Raw genomic sequence first — 16,920 nt, 5'->3', positions numbered from 1 at the left:
ACAAAGACTGAGGTGGGGCTGGGTGATGGCTCAGTGCCAGAGCGTCAGCATGAGTGAGGCCCTGGCTTCCAGTCCTGGGACAAGCAACAGCAAACACAGACACACAAATAAAAAAACACCAAGAAAATGAGGAGGAAACCTAACGAGAAGCTCATAGGAATTTCACAGAAAACATTTTAAAGCTTTTATTTTATTTATTTTTGCAGTGTTGGGCTATGTACCTGGCTGTTGAATTGATACGAATGAAAATCTGAATCAAGTTTTTATTTACAGACTGAACATTGTAAAGATGTCAATTCTCCACTAAGAGATCTATAATTTCAAATTTATATCAAAGTATAATGTGTGTATGTGTGTGTCTAAGCAGACAGATCCAGTTGGGTGCGGTGGCACACACCTTTATTCCCAGCACTCAGGAGGCAAAGGCAGGCGGATCTCTTTGAGTTTGAGGTGAGTCAGGACAACACAGCAAGTCCCAAGTCAGCCAGGGCTACAATATCAGAGTAGAATCCAGGCAGCTGAACAGCAGCACTTAGCTCACAAAAGCATGAAATCCTAAAGCAGTGGTTCTCAACCTTCCCTGGGGGGGGGGGGGGGCGCGAGGGACACATATCAAATACCCTGAATATCAGATATTTATATTAGGATTCATAACAGTAGCAAAATTACAGTTATTAAGTACAACAAAACAATTTTATGACTAGGGGCACCACAACATGAGGAGCTGTATTAAAGGGTCACAGCATCACAGTCCTAAAGGAAGTGGTTTTTCATTCTCTGAGAATATATCATCACATCATCAGGAAAAGACTTTCCTAAACTCAAGTATGATGTTGCCTTATTAGGGCTTATTTACACTGAACTACAGCTTTTGATCAAAAGTCACTATAACAAATCAGTCAAATCTGGAAAGAGATCCCTGAAATACATATAATTACCATGGGATCAATACTCCAATGATATAAAGAATTTTACAAGTCTATAAAGAAAATAAGCAGTTCAACAGAGAAATGTTAAAAAGTATAGAAACTACAATTTATGCAAAAAAACAAGTGGCCAATAAAAACATGAAAAAAATGACAAACTTCATTTAGTAATCAGGAAAACTGAGCCATAAGCTAGCATTGACAGCCATTAGACTGGGAAAATGCGAATATGATAAAAACATAAATGAGCAGTGAGGGAACCAGAAGCCACTAACTAGCACAGGAGTCAACCGGTTAACTCCTCTGAGGGTGGTTTGACTGATGGATCAATCAACGCCCTAGTAAGGCTGAAGATTTGCAGTGCAGCAGCTGCAACACAGGCACACTCGGCCCAGGGAACTCGCGTACGTAAACACAAAGGGGAGAGGCACGGGCTTTAAATTCACCCTGTCACTGTTTCTAAAAGCAGAAGCAGCCAGCATAGTGGCATCGTGGCATCTGTGTACGCTCTCAGCTACTCAGGAGTTCCGGGCCATCCTGTCAACACAGGGAGATCTTATATCACATACACAGATCTATGACAGAAATTGGGAACAACCCAAGTGCTCATTAATAAGTCTAAAGAGATGAAAAATTATCTATGGTTTATTTATACAAGGGAAACCCACAAAAAAGTTAAGAAAGTTAGAATTCTCTGAACTTTCCTAATATGTAAGGCCTGGGATTTGAATTGGGAAAAAATAGATTTCACCTATTAATATGAACAAGTCTACTAATTTAAATAAGGGAGAAGTACACTATAGGCTGATACATACATGTATGATACACATGTAAAGCAATATATTATGGACACACACATGAGAAGCTCAGACATAAAAACAGGACAGGATCCTAACGGTATGAGGAAAATATTTAAGGGACTTTAACAGAACTTGTCATGATTTTTGAAAAAAAAATTACAGACTAAAATATTTAAAACTGCATAGTAAATACACGGTATTTATTATTTTCATTCCTTTCTGTTTAGAATATTTAAGAGCCAAAGGAAAGCTTTATTTAAATTCTTCCTTAGCAGCAGTAAGTCAGGATCTGGACTCCCCCAACCACTGCTTTCCTCAGATGATCTCAAAAGGAATATAAACCAGAGCAGAAGAATGCCAAGATTGACTGCTAGGCTGCAGCTTAGTAACTTCCAAGATTACATCTATTGAGGCAACGCTGGCTGCTAGGTTCTGACACCTTTTCAGTTATGAATGGCATCAATCAGACGGCAAATGCAGCATAAATTCCCGGGGAGCTGAGTCTGAAGACACTGCTGCCAGCAGAGGCCGCCACCAGCCTTCCAACTCCTTACATCCTCACAGAGTATACTAATGCAGTCAGTAGTCACAGCCTCTAAGAACCGCACCAGCCGACAATTACTTAAATCACAAGGTAGTTGATCTAATCAGGCCCAATCATAAATACCAAATGACACAGAGGCAGTTTCCCTCCCTTGGGGCTCCCTGTGACATTTTAGAGGTACAGGGTAGGGAGGAGGAATCCAGGAAATTAGAATGAAGAATTAGGAAGAGGAAGGAGTATCTAAAACAAAAAGAAAAACATGACCTTCTGAAAGCTCATAAGAACAAGAAAAATAATACTAAAGATTACCAATTGCTCTCCAGGAACAGATGCATGAAACCTGCAAACCGGCTACCTACAGGCAAGCTTCACTCCACAGCAAAGGTGACAATGTGGCTGTTACCATGTGTTATGTTTGGTACAATACCATGAGTCCCACCATGCAGACAGAACAGGTTTCCTAAGATTCTTCAGGTGAGGAAATAAATGGAGCATTTGCTCAAGGTCACAAAGAGAGTGAGTGCAAAGCCCAGCTTCCTACTCTGGCTCTAGGGCAGGTTTATTTATTCCAGCCCCCATACTCAAGGAAGGGTAGAATATAGGAGGCAGGACTCGAGTTATAATCAAGCATGCCTATGTGATGAAAGCTCTTACCCCATGGGCTTCCGGGAGCTTTGGGATTGATATATACACATATCCATATAACACCATCTGGAGGTCGTGTTCCCCTTCCCACATTCCTGGCCTTAGGTATCTCCCATCCGCTATTCACTTGTATCTGGTTGTAGCATCCTTGGTAATGAGAGTTCAGTGAGCAATCCCAGCAAGCCTAGATTTAGAGCTGCAGGTTACAACCCAAGACTTGCAACTGGCATCTCAAGTGAAGCAGTCTTCTGGAACTGAGCCTTCCACCTGTGGGACCAGGCTCTACTCCACCTGTCAGAACTGAGCAGAACTACAGAGCCCCTCCACACACACTCAATGTTAACGGCTCCTCGGTCATCACTTAGTGCTCCACTGAGGCTACAGGAAGAACACTACGCTGTTCAGGGTCCACAGAAGATCAACAAACACACCAATAGAGGTGAGACACTCACAGAAGTTTCTGCTTTCAAGAAAAGAAAAATGCTGACGTACTAAATTACAATGAGGGAAAACAAACAAAATTTTGGCAAATGAAAAACACAAAAGAAGGTCAAAGGAAATTCAATATGCCATTACTCTCAGTAAATCTAAGGTTAAATATGGAGATCTGTGACAGTGTTCAAAAAACCAGCAATAATAGCCTAGAGTGGTGGTGAACACCTTTAATCCCAACACTCAGGGAGCAGAGGCAGGTGGATCTCTGTGAGTTCAAGACAAGCCGGTCTTTACAGTGAGATTCTGTCTCAAAAAAAAAAAAAATTAACTTCTGTGCTAGAGATAGCTCAAAAGGTAAGAGCATGTGCTCACTCAGCACCCATACCAGGCCACCACCCCAGCTCTAAGGGTCCACTGCTCACTTCTCTATGGGCACTGTACATACACAATTAAAGACAAAAATGAGATCTTTTTAAGAATCAGAAACATATAAGAGACAGGGTGAGAGGGAGGGGGTGAAGGGCATTTCTGAGTTACAGTCGCTCTGTTCTTAATGCAGACAGTTCATAAAATACATACAGTCTCTTTCCTGGTATTACGTCAGCAGTGAGCTGACACCTTGTACACTTCTCTATCTATATGTTCTACTTCAGTTTAAAAAATGAAGACAAGGAAGATGGCTCAGAGGATAAAAAGGACTTACTGTGAACCGACAACCTGAGTTCAATCCTTGGAACCCATGACAGATGAAGAGAACTGATCCCTCAAAGTTGTCCTCTGACCTACACATATACCTAACACTCCTTCCTTCTCTCTAACTATAATTATAAATACTATAGAACTTTTAAAATTTTATTTTCATTTTATGTACACTGGTGTATTGCATGTTTGTCTGCATAAGGGTGTCAGATCTCCTAGAACTGAAGTTTATAGACAGTTGTGAGCTGTCATGTGAGTACTAGGAATTGAACCTGGGTCCTTTGGAAAAGGAGCCAGTGCTCTTAACTACGGAGTCATCTCTCCAGCCCCAAAATAGAACTTGTTTTTTAGAAAGGAAAATTTACTGGTTTTACCCATGTTTATAGGTTATCTCAACTATCTGGAAAATAACAAAAATATTAAGCAACAAAACCTTTATTTCATCAAATCTGAAGCATCAACTTATAACACACATCACTATTGGGTCCTTAGGAATTTTAAATATTGGAAAATTTAAATGTTACAATTAATTACCATGCACATCCCTTAGCAGGATATTTTTTTTAAATATTTATTTATTAATTTATTATGTATACAATATTCTGTCTGTGTGTATGCCTGCAGGCCAGAAGAGGGCACCAGAGCCCATTACAGATGGTTGTGAGCCACCATGTGGTTGCTGGGAATTGAACTCAGGACCTTTGGAAGAGCAGGCAATGCTCTTAACCGCTGAGCCATCTCTCCAGCCCCCTCCTTAGCAGGATATTGTGGTTCATACCTGTAATCCTAGCACCAAGAGGCCTATGACACGAGGTTTGCAAAGTTACAGGTCAGCCTCAGTTATAAGGCTGGCTGGCTACTGAGCAAGATGGGCAGGATTGCTCTACCTCAGGGCTTGGGGGATGCCCTCTGCTGGCTGTGTAACTCAGAGATGCTGCATCTTCCTGATGTGCAAAGTCTTGCTCTCTAGACTATAACAAGGCAAGCAGTTTCCGAAATCCCCAGCTGTGCAGGTCCAATAAGACACGGGGTCACAATAGACTTCAAGGCACTGCCAGATATGAGGCCAATGCACAAACCCAGGAGCTTCCCTTCAAGTCATGACAGCCAATTTCTTAATTAACAAAAAAAAAAATGTCATTCACAACAGCAGTGAAAACTAGGGAATTTATAAACCCCTATATAAAGGCCTCTCCACTGGACTGAAGATCTAGAAAAAAGGCCGTAAGAAGTGATCACACTGCACAGCCACCTCTTCCCCACAAGCTGACATGACCACCAGCAGCACTCCCACACACAATAAGCTCACTCTCAGTTTCTCAGAGTGAGCAATGACCAGCGAAGTTTTGAACAATAATAAAGGAAAATCAGTTGTCAAGTATTAAAATATGAGTAAGATAGATAGCTACACTATCCACAGAACTTTTATATTCATAAGTAAAAGAAGTGGAACTCAACAAAGAGAGGGATAAAGAATACAAAAGGGAAAATCAGCACAGAAGAAATAAGCATTGGTAAGGAAGCCATGAACAGCCCTCAAGAGGACAGAACTACAACATGCAACTGTAAGATGCCTGGTCTACAGAGTGAGTTCCATGACAGCCAAGACTACACAGAAAACCCTTTCTCGGTGTGTGTGTGGGGGGGGGGGGTAATTCCCCACTGAAGCTGGAAACATTCAGATCTTCTTATATAAAATACTGCTCATTTCCTTGCTCATGTTCTCCCTCCTTCTGCTCCTCATTTGGACCTTGGGAGCTCAGTCCGGTGCACCAATGTGGGTCTCTGTCTCTATCTCCATCCTACGTCAGATGAAGGTTCATATTAATCTTTTTGGGTCTAAGTTACCTCACTCAGGGTAGTGTTTTCTATTTCCATCCATTTGCATGCAAAATTCAAGATGTCATTGTTTTTTACTGTTGAGTAGTACTCTAATGTGTACATATTCCACTCTTTCTTTATCCATTCTTCCATTGAGGGGCATCTAGGTTGTTTCCAGGATCTGACTATTACAAATAATGCTGCTATGAACATAGCTGAACAAATGCTTTTGTAGTATGATAGGGCATCTCTTGGATATATTCCCAGGAGTGGTATTGCTGGATCCTGGGGTAGGTTGATCCCAAATTTCCTGAGAAACCACCACACTGATTTCCAAAGTGGTTGCACAAGTTTGCATTCCCACCAGCAATGGATGAGTGTTCCCCTTACTCCACATCCTCTCCAGTGAGGGGTGCGCCACCGAGACAATGGGATTGATCTAATGGGAGCTCACCAAGGCCAACTGGACTGGGACTGACGGAGCATGTGATCAAACCTGACTCTCTGAACGTGGCTGACAAGGAGGGCTGACTGAGAAGCCAAGGACAATGGCACTGGGTTTTGATTCTACTGTATGTACTGGCTTTGTGGGAACCTAGTCTGTTTGGATCCTCACCTTCCTAGACCTGGATGGATGGGGAAGGAACTTGGATTTCCCACAGAGCAGGGAACCCTGACGGCTCCTTTGACTGGAGAGGTTGGGGGAAGGGGGATGGAGGGAGGGGAAGGGAAATGGGAGGAGGGGAGGTGAAAATTTGTAAAATTATATAATTTAATTAAAAAATAAAATAAAATACTGCTCATTAAAACATGATCATATACCTACTTTTAAGGGGTAAATTGGCAGCATCTGCTCAAATGCACATACCACACAACCTAACAATCCGTTTCCTAGGATGAGGATCCAGAAATACACAACACACACCAGTTAGTACAATACAATCAGTGTGGCACTATGATAGAGCAAAGGGGATCTGACTTGCTCACAGTTTTCTGGGGCAGCATATTCCAGCCTCCAGTCCTAGGACATATACTTGCTGCTACTTCCTGATCCTAGCTGCAAGGCAGTTCTCATGGACAGAGCCACAAATTCTAACACCTCCTCCCACCCCCCCATCTCCATACCCCTCCCCCAGTAACTGTTGCATCCACTCTCACAGAGTAACACTTTGAGACACATACCATCAAGGAGCCTCTTTGCCACAGAAGGTCGACTGGATTCCTGTGGAAATGTTTCCTTTGTGACCAAGGGTCTCCTCTCATTCTTGGGCAGTATAGTTGGCCCTTTCTCTAAGATTCTTTGGCTACCAATAGGGAATCTGCTCCGCACTTCTGTGAAACATTTCTTTACCTTTTTAGGTGACAGTTTCTTTTCCAGGAGAGACTCCAAAGCCTGTCATGAAAACAGTTGTTATTCTTAGTTTATCTCACTAAAGTAAGACTTTAGTCATAACATTGAAAATAACACCTTCCAAAGAGACATGCCATTAAATGGCTATCTCTAGTGGTTAACAAGGTGTTTCACTTAATTTAAAATCAGTATTATTTCAACAAGTGATCAATTTATAAAAATAATTCTACAAGATCTTTTACTAGTTTAGCTCATTTAAATCAACATCAAAGATGTTTTGAGTATGTCTTTTTTTTTTTCCTCCAAGACAAGGTTTCTCTGTAGCTTTGGTGCCTGTCCTGGAACTAGCTCTTGTAGACCAGGTTGGCCTCGAACTCACAGAGATCTGCCTGCCTCTGCCTCCTGAGTGCTGGGATTAAAGACATGTGCCACCACTGCCCGGCAAGTATTTTTAATAGGTGCCCTAACCTTAAAATTCAGAATCATCACTTTGGAAACTAACCAGTTTTCAAACACAGCTGTATGTGTTTATTTTCAACAAAATCCCATACACTCAAGCAGTGCTTTATGTGAGTAAACACACTGTACTGAACAGACATTTCCATAAACTAACAGAACTTAGGGGTCCAGTGTCTGTCTATGGCAGTAATGGTAGGTGCATGTCCCCATCCTCTAAGGCACACCCACTCACTCATCACCAGACAGTACTGGTCAGTACAAATTAAAATCAACTGAGCACAGTCAGGGAGGGTGAATTTGCAGGATCATATGGAAACAAGATAGTAAGGCAAGGAATCAACAAGAATTTAATTTCCTACATTACTGAATATTTTCAAAACTAGAGGAGATCTACATTATGCTTGAGATACACTGTTCCAGGTGCTCTTGCTCAGGAGATGGGGCAATCTCTGAAGATCCTTTCTAGGGTTTGGAAGTTAGGTCCTCTAAATGAAATTATTTTTTTCAGTAATGTGTCATGTAGGTAAGCTGAAAGAGCATGAATGACACGGGATGATGTGCTGTCAAAGTTCTAAGACCTGCCCTTGACATTTACACTCCTAATAGTGCGCTATGAATACACAGATGTAACCAAAGTTCATCACAGACATCTGCTAAACAGGACTGCAATAGCAAAGCATGATTTAATGACCACCAGAGCCAGTTAGTGGTAGACGGAACTTTTCCTCCTATGCCACTCTTCCACAAGGGCCAACAGCTTCTTAATAAGGCTATCTTTTCTTATTTTTTGGATGAAAATTCAAGACAGAAGTAACACTGGCATAGGTGGCTTGTTAGTTCCTGCCCTCAAGAGCACACTCTGACCTTTGCTTTAGAAACAGCAACAATATAAGTTAGTAATAGCAAATGCATCTGCAAGCCAGAAACAGCAACAATATAAATTAGTAGTAACAAATGCATCTGCAAGCCAGGCTACCGCGGGAAGAGTGAAAGGCTACATTGTGTTGCAGGACTCCACAAACCTAAGAAACTATAAAACCAGAGCTCATTGTTAATGCTGTCTTTGTTACCAATGAGAAGGAAGAACACTGTCCTTTCCTGATTAGAACATGCCACTTGTGGAATGCTAGATGTCTCCAGTCATCCCAGATCCTGTGGCTCTCACTTGCATGTATCCTAAGTGTTTCTTTCCTAGAAGCTATCTAGATCAAATACTGGTAAGTGCGCACTAATCTGAGAATTCCTTGCCATTTTCCTTTCCTTTTTCCTCTTTTATTACTCTGAGTATAGATGATGTGTGGGCATGTGTGTCACAGTATGTGTTCTCTGACGTATCGTATCATTCCTTCTCTCAAAGAAGAGAAAAAATAATAAAGAGCAAAGTGTAAAAAAAATAATAAAAATGCAAACTTATGTCCTCTGAAAACTGTCAAGTTACCAGGCAGCAGCTTTGTCTTGTATTCTCATTTACTGGACCTAGAGAGATTCAGTATTATTTCCTTGCCTTGAAACAACACTCTTTTTTTTTTTTTTTTTTTTTTTTGGTTTTTTGAGACAGGGTTTCTCTGCAGCTTTTTTAGAGCCTGTCCTGGACCTAGCTCTTGTAGACCAGGCTGGCCTCGAACTCACAGAGATCCGCATGCCTCTGCCTCCCGAGTGCTGGGATTAAAGGCGTGCACCACCACCGCCAGGCAACAACACTCTTTCTAATAAAAACTGTAGTCTACTTCATACCTCAATTTGCTGCAAGATGTCTATGACCACATCTGGCACAGAAGGATCAGTATCCAGCTTGGCAGAACACAGCAAAAGCTGACGAATAAGGCTGCCCAGTTCCTTACACCGAGCAGGAACTGGGTGCTCTCCTCGGTCAGTAAACTGAGTGACAAACATCTGTAAGGCCCGGATGGCTCCTCGATGAGCGGCTGCCAGCCTAGACATTGCCCACGACTGGCAACAAACAAGAAGTGAGAGGTTATTTCAGGTTCTGACTTCCTAACACCACAGCAACCTTTAAAAATATCTGGAGTCCTAGCAATAAGGGACAGTAGCCTGAACTGACCATCTCCTGTGACCAGACAAGACTTCTGATGGAAGGACTGGTACACTAACCCAGCCACATAACCTTCCTGTCTCTCCTACCTATGGGATGTGCTGGGGTAAGGATGGTGCAGAGATTGTGGGAGTAGCTGGTCAATAACTTGTTCAGCCTCAGACCCAAGCCATAAGAGTGAGACCACCCCTAACACTGCCTGGAGCACCAGGACCCAGAAGCTGAATGGCCAAGAGACCTAGGATAGAACTAAGCACGACTGTGGAAAAAGGTCAATGTAACGATGCCTAACAATATTCCACTACACTCATATATTGGTGCCTAGCCCAGCCATAATCAGAGATTTAGAATTCCATAGCCAAACATCAGGCCAAACTCAGGGAATCTTGCTGAAGAGTGGGAGGAAGGTCTGTAGGAGCCTAAGGGATCAAGAACATCACAAGAAAACCCACAGAATCAAGTAACCTGGGCCCACATAGGAGCCCACAGAGACTGAACTGACCACCAGGGAACCTGCATGAGACTGACCTAGGCCCTCTGAATGTATGTGACAATGTGTAGCTTGGTCTTCCTGTAGGATCCATAATAGTGGGAGCAGGAGCTGTCTTTGACTCTTGCTGTTTTTTGGGACCCTAGTCTTCATATTGGGTAGCCTTGCCCAGCCTTAATACAAGGGAGGTGCTTAGTCTGACTGCAAACTTGATATGCCATATTTCGTTGATGTCTATAGGAGGTCTGCCTTTTTCTGAATCAAAATGGAGGAGAAGTAGAATTGGGGACAAAGAAGAAGTGGGGGAAAGAGGCTGGGAGAAGAGGGAGGGGAAACTAAGGTCAGGATGTAAAATAAATAAATTTAAAAAAATATCTGGAGTCTATCTGCTATACAAAGTGCTCCCTGTTGTAAAAACCATTCCCAATGAAAACAGAATTTAAAAACCTTAAGTTCGCTGAGTGGTGATAGCACACACCTTAGTCCCAGCACTTAGGAGGCAGAGGCAGGCAGGTGGATGTCTGTGAATTTGAGGCCAGCCTAGCCTACAGAGCAAGTTCCAGAACAGGCTCCAAAGCTACAAAAAAAGCATGTCTCAAAAAATTAAATAATAATAATAATATTATAAAAACAACTTCAAGTTCTCTAGAAACAGGATCTTTTCTTTCCTGTTGTCTGTGAAGGGGACTTGCCCTTCTCCCCCATTCCTTCTGCCTTGATAAAAAAAAAAAATAAAAAAAAAAACTATTAAATTACATTCCTAAAGCTAACCACCAAAGTCTACTCCATTATTTGGCCACTTTCTTCTCCTGAGGCTGAGTACCAAGGTTCAGCTACCAAAGTATTGAGGTCCAGGAATCAAAAGCCCCTTTTGGTTCACTTAAATAACATGCCCAATTAAAATTAAGCACCTCATTCTAACACGGGGTTTCCTGATTTACCTTTATAAACTGCCATTTGCCTATGGGCCACGTCTGTCTCCTCTCTATCCAGAGGTAGTCCTTTGTCTTCCAGGACTTTTCCCCCTTCCCTTTTACCCTTCCCCTTCTCCCTCAACCTCTATCTCCTGTCTTAGTCTCTTATTCCATGCCCTCTGTCTCTCTGGGGGCAAATAAATATCCTTTGTGTTGAGAACTTGGTCTTGGGGTTCCTGAGCAGATGACCATACGGTGACCTGTTGCTATACCAGGAGTGACCTGACCTGTCTCTATACCAGGAGTGACCAAACAGTGGCCTGTCACTACACCAGGAGTGACCATACAGTGGCCTGTCGCTATGCCAGGAGTGAAGTGTTTCAGATCCTTTTCCTTGGGAGGCAGTTCCACATTCAGGACACTTAGCAGCTTAGTCCCCAACAGGTATACATAAACACAGATAAAACACTGTAAAATGTACTCTATTAATAACTACTCATCAGAATTATAACATACCTTCTTAGTATGTTTAATTTTATGCGGACTCAATTTATCCAATTCTTCCTGGATTTCTTTTACCTGTTTTATGAAAAGGTGGGAATGAAATTTTTATACATATCCACTGATCTTTCCATAGAAAAAACAGAGACCCATTTTGTCCAAATATAACCAAATACTAACTTAAATCACATAAAAATGAGAAAAGGCTTCTCATTCATTACCTACACTCCCAAAACACTGACAGGTTTCTAGTTCAAAATGGCTAATAGAGCTATCCTCAGGTTTCCAGTGTAAGAAGAACTGAACATGAATAACAGATAGAAGGGCAAACTCACTAAGTCTTAAGGGCTACATACACTAAAGAGTTTTGCTTTCTGCTGGGTGTAGAGACATATATCTTTGATCTCAGTACTAGGGAGAAAGAGGTGATTATCTGAGTTCTAAGTCAGCCAGAGCTACACAGTAAGACTCTTTCACACACCATATACACACATACACACTGGGGGTGGGTTGGGAGGTTATCAGGCAACACTAAAGTCTTTAAGTAAAAATCTGACATGGTAGATTCATGTTTCAGAACAATCTCAGCTAGGAATATATAGTTCATGGTATACCACCTGTCTAGAACAATCTCTGTGGCAATGGTGTAGAACAAGAACCAACATAGGATTCAAAAAGAATACACAAGACAATTTAACTATGGCATTTGCCTTTAAACAAACAAACAAAAGTATAGCTTTTGGTTCAAGCTATAAAAACCAACATGTAACTTGACCAGAAAATATTTATTAACACATAAAAAGTTGCCAGGTGGTGGTGGTGCACAACTTTAATCCCAGCACTTGAGAGGCAGAGGCAGGAGGATCTCTGTGAGTTCTAGGCCAGCCTGGTCTACAGATCAAGTTCAAGGACAGCCAGAGCTAAACAGAGAAACCCTCCCTAGGGGAAAAAAAAAAAAGAATTAATGTTAAATTTTAAAAAGTACCTATCACAGACACACAGAGGAAAAAAAAAAATCCAGTGCAAATACCTGTTTATCAATGGTTAAATACTTCCTGAAAGACAACAGTCTTCATTCTCTACCACAAACTAAAGAATAACCCATGTTATTTTCTAAGACAGATGGGAAAGTGTCTTTAAGACTCAGGTGCATATGTGCAAGCACTTTTTCAGAAGGAAAAAATGGCTTTTAGGAGATTCAGTAGTCTATGGCTCCACAGTCAAAAGCAACAATTTAAGGAGCCTGATCATATGCACATTACACACACACACACACACACACACACACACACACACACACATGTCAAAAGAATGAGAATTACTTGCCTATGAGTTCAGGAAATTAAGCCTAAAGTCCATTAGAATTTATGCAGGGCCTTTTGTGCTCATCTTTCTGTGACAGAAGGAAAACTCCAAGTCCCTAAGAACACCACATGCAGGCCACTAGCTCCACCTCCCCAGCTTTTCCACACCTGCTGCTGAAGAACGTAGAGCATGCGAGCACAGCGCACAGCTTGTTCCTGTCTTCTCACTCGGATTCGATGCTCTTCATCTGGATCCAAAACTTCTTCTAGTCTATCTGAAAGTATTTTCCCCACATTAGGTTAAAAATCACACAAAGAAACTCAAAGAAACCTTAAGAACTTAATGGAGTAATAGCTGAAGACCACGGGTCTTACTAAGAAAACAAAGAGGCTATCTTAGTGGATTTAACCTACAATAGCCAAGGCTAAGCCTGAGTGAGAGCTGTGTACTGACTTAGACAGAGGGACAGGAAGATGCTGGCAAGCGGTACTGCACATCAGAATTCACTGAGACAAATCCCACTGGACCTCACTGTGAAGCATTTCTTACTGTCTCAAAATTCCTTTACACTGAGCCAAAAGTCACAAAGCTTCCTCTAGTTTAAAAAAACAAAACAAAACAAAAAACCCAAAACTTTATTGGATTATTTTCATGCTAAGTAAGATTATTTTTACTTTCTTATCCTGAATCCAAATGAGAAATTCTTTCTCTAGCACATTAAGATAGAAGTGCTAAAATCATTTGAATGATTTTAAGTCTAAGTCTTCATCTATGTGTGAAGAAGCACACTCTTGTACACACTAACTGCCCATATTTTTTAAAGATCAGCAAAAACCATTTCCAGCAGAAATCCTCTAGGAAATCCAATCTATATGCTTCTTCTAGATCACTGTTTTCAAATATATTTACACAAATTCTTCTACAAAACTCTTAACAATTTGATAGAAGTAATACTTTGTAAATGTAAGTATATTCTGAATTTAATTTTCTCAATAAAATGTTACACATGAGAGAGGAATGCTGTGGGATTATGTTTTTGTACACTGTAAAGATTTATCACTCGTATTGGTTTAATAAAATGCTGATTGGCCAGTAGCCAGGCAGGAAGCATAGGTGGGGCAATCAGACAAAGAGCATTCTGGGAAGAGGAAAGGCCAGACACAGTTGCCACCCAGATACAGAGGAAGCAAGATGAGAATGTCTCACTGAGAAAAGGTACCAAGCCATGTGGCTAAACAGAGACAACAATCTGGGTTAATTTAAATTGTAAGAGCTAGTTAATAATAAGCCTGAGCTAACAGGCCAAACTGTTTGCAATTAATATAAGCCTCTCTGTGTTTCTTTAGGACTGAACAGCTGCAGGACAGAGCGTGTAGTGCAGTTTGGCAGTACAACGCTTGCCAAGTATGCATGGGGTTTAAGTTTCAGCACCAGATTTTAAAAAAGAGAGTCAAACAAGAATAAGGCAATTAGGCTGCTAGGAAAGGCACAACTTTGAAGCCAGAAGTTGCACATACAAGTAAGAGTCACAGCGGAAACTTAAGGCTAAATTATTGCTGCCTCTATTTGGTTACACAGTGAGGAGAAAATGCATGTTCACATACCTATAAGAACAGAAACAGGAACTGCTTTAGGCAAGGCTTTAACTCCACCTTGAAGGTGATTCAACACACCCACCTGGGCTTGGGAAGCATAGCTACTGAATGCAAAAACTGAAGGTACATATTCACATGTCTTTTTAGTCATCCGCCCCAGTCAGGACATTGTTATTATAGTTATCAAGTACTGATGATCCATTAAAAATTTACATAAACAAAGTAAACCAGGTAAGCTCCCAAAGCTCAGTTCTAAAGGTCCTGGACTTAGGCCAGACCGCCGGAGCAGGAGACCTGGGAGCTTTGTTCCCTGGTAGCCTAGCTTCTACTTAAAGTATCTGGTGGGATCATGCCACAGACTGACACTAATAGATACCATGACACAAAACACAATACTTCTGGGGTGTTCTGTGGTGATGTTCTGGCCCACCCGTGATGCTCAATCATACAACATGCCCTATAGGAAGACTGGCTGTGTGTATGTAAGTTGGTTTTCTCAGGCAGCTGCATTTTTCTGTTTTAGATGTTGCTGGTCTGCAACCAGCTTCTTTGTAGCTGGTTCTGAGAAACTAGGAGATAAATTTGTACCCAACCTTAGTACATCTCTTTTCAGTTCTTTGTCTCCTATCTAGCCACACCTCAGCATGTAGTTTTATCTTGTGTCAACCAACAGGTACTTTATAAGGTATTTACACTTTTTCTCTAACACACATATATTAATATGTTCACATTTTACTTAAATTTTAAATGCAAAATAAAATTTTAGACTATGTATTATCATAGCCCAATAGCTCCTTTTGCTACACAACTCCTCGTGCTCCAGCTAAAGAGTTGGGCTTGACATCTTACTTGTTGGCTATAGCAACCCTATTCTTTACTCCTGAATCTACTACTTCCCAAATAAATGCAAGGATCCTGAGATTACTGATTTCTGTGAAAACAGTATACGATTATACTTCTTCCCTTCTACCCTATGGTCAGATATGAAGTGGGTTTATCTATAATACATATATTCTATGGTCTTTTAAAGCAACTTAAACATAATTTTGCCAGAAGCACTTCAGTATTAACAAAGCAAATATCAAAGAATGCTTTGTACACAGGTATTAGGAGATGCAAAGCCAGGAGAGGGAGTGGGCAGAGCCAACTCAAAGAAAGGAGACCCAGGTCCAGGTCAGTCTCTAAGCCTAACTCTCCTATAGTGGTTGAACCAACCAGCTCACAGCAGATCTTGGTAGTGTGTGTGTTGCGGAAGGTTTCCCCCAAACGAATGCATTTGAATTATTCTACACCATATCTCATCAAATGAAGAATCAGTTTTTCTCACCTTTTTTAGTTACTGCTTCTATTTTATGGATACAACTGCTCAATTCCTTTCGGAGTCGCTGAACTTCTAGCAGGCTTTTCTGTTCCCACAGGTTTTTGTGCTCCTCTATCCTGGGTTGTGGCTGAAGTCCTGGATCATGGGTAGGTGGTGAATTTGGCACAGTAAGATCTGATCGTCCTGGATGAGAGGTGTATATATAAACTTTGGCACCTGAGCTGGAAATGTCTACTTTGGATGGCTGGTGGCTGCAGTGACAGACATCCTGACTCTTCGAGTCCTTCCTTTCCACCCCGGCATGTACACATTTGTGAGAGCTATGGGGCTGGCTTCTGAGATGATCTTTCACGTGTTCTTCAAACTGTCTTCGTTTTACATCTCTTTTGGCTAGGTGAACAGCATAGCTAAGCCTTTCTTCTGATATGACAGAAAATGAGACAGAGCTGCTTAGATCATGTCCAGCTTTAATATCCACATCTTTACAATGATACAATTCATTATAGGAGTTTTTCAGTTTTTCAATTTTAATTGCATGTGGACATGAGTATCGGACTGCCAAGTTGCTGGGATGTGTAGGAACATTCTTATTAAACTGCAGCTGGTTCTTCAAGAAATAAACAAAAGTAAGCTCACATTAGAAAAATAACATATTGCACAGCTAATATACATTCCAGTTTCTAGTATTTTGCCCAGAAGATTATCTGTATGTAAAGATATTTTTCTAGTGTGCCCATAGAACCAATCACCTGCATAAATGACATACAGGGTTCTGTACTAAGTCACCTAGTGCTGCAGTAATAGTCTTCTACCTGCTAACAGCATACTTGGTCCTCTTGTAAATATCCTATAGTGTTTCATGCAGCAACCAGTAAGTTCTTCAACTCCCAACCACAGATCTCTCCTGTTTCAGGATGTCAATGTCTAGCAAGTCACAAAGACCCTGGTTTAGAGTTTTCCTAAAAAAAAAATAATAAAGCCACACAGGCACACACCACACAGCCACTGTTGCTACCCCCAGGTCCTCCCAAGATTTTCATCTGGTCATTAGACACACCTTT

The 16,920-nt window shown here is 41.3% G+C and overlaps 1 protein-coding gene across 8 annotated transcripts in view; it reads right to left on the bottom strand.

Moving 5' to 3' along the window:
• Kiaa0753 (KIAA0753 ortholog) overlaps positions 1–16,920 on the bottom strand; it is a 53,201-nt gene that overhangs the window by 27,594 nt on the left and 8,687 nt on the right. For 6 of the 8 annotated variants that reach the window (XR_005284972.1, XM_038325173.1, XM_038325177.1 and 3 more), the window contains exons 3-7: positions 15,866–16,466; positions 13,111–13,217; positions 11,654–11,716; positions 9,415–9,630; positions 7,053–7,263 (exon numbers count right to left, since the gene is read on the bottom strand). Coding sequence is in view for 7 of the 8 variants with exons in the window: in XM_038325173.1 (XP_038181101.1) it covers positions 7,053–7,263; positions 9,415–9,630; positions 11,654–11,716; positions 13,111–13,217; positions 15,866–16,466 (1,198 nt within the window). In the remaining variant the exon portion in view is untranslated. Of the gene's footprint in view, positions 1–7,052; positions 7,264–9,414; positions 9,631–11,653; positions 11,717–13,110; positions 13,218–15,865; positions 16,467–16,671; positions 16,819–16,920 lie in introns of those variants that run through there. The other 2 variants (XM_038325178.1, XM_038325179.1) reach the window with 2 other exon arrangements.

The sequence above is a fragment of the Arvicola amphibius genome, chromosome 4 (genome assembly GCF_903992535.2).
Source record: "Arvicola amphibius chromosome 4, mArvAmp1.2, whole genome shotgun sequence".
Lineage (NCBI taxonomy): Eukaryota > Metazoa > Chordata > Mammalia > Rodentia > Cricetidae > Arvicola > Arvicola amphibius.
The sequence above is the reverse complement of the archived record's forward strand: the minus strand, read 5'-3'. Positions and strand labels throughout refer to the sequence as shown.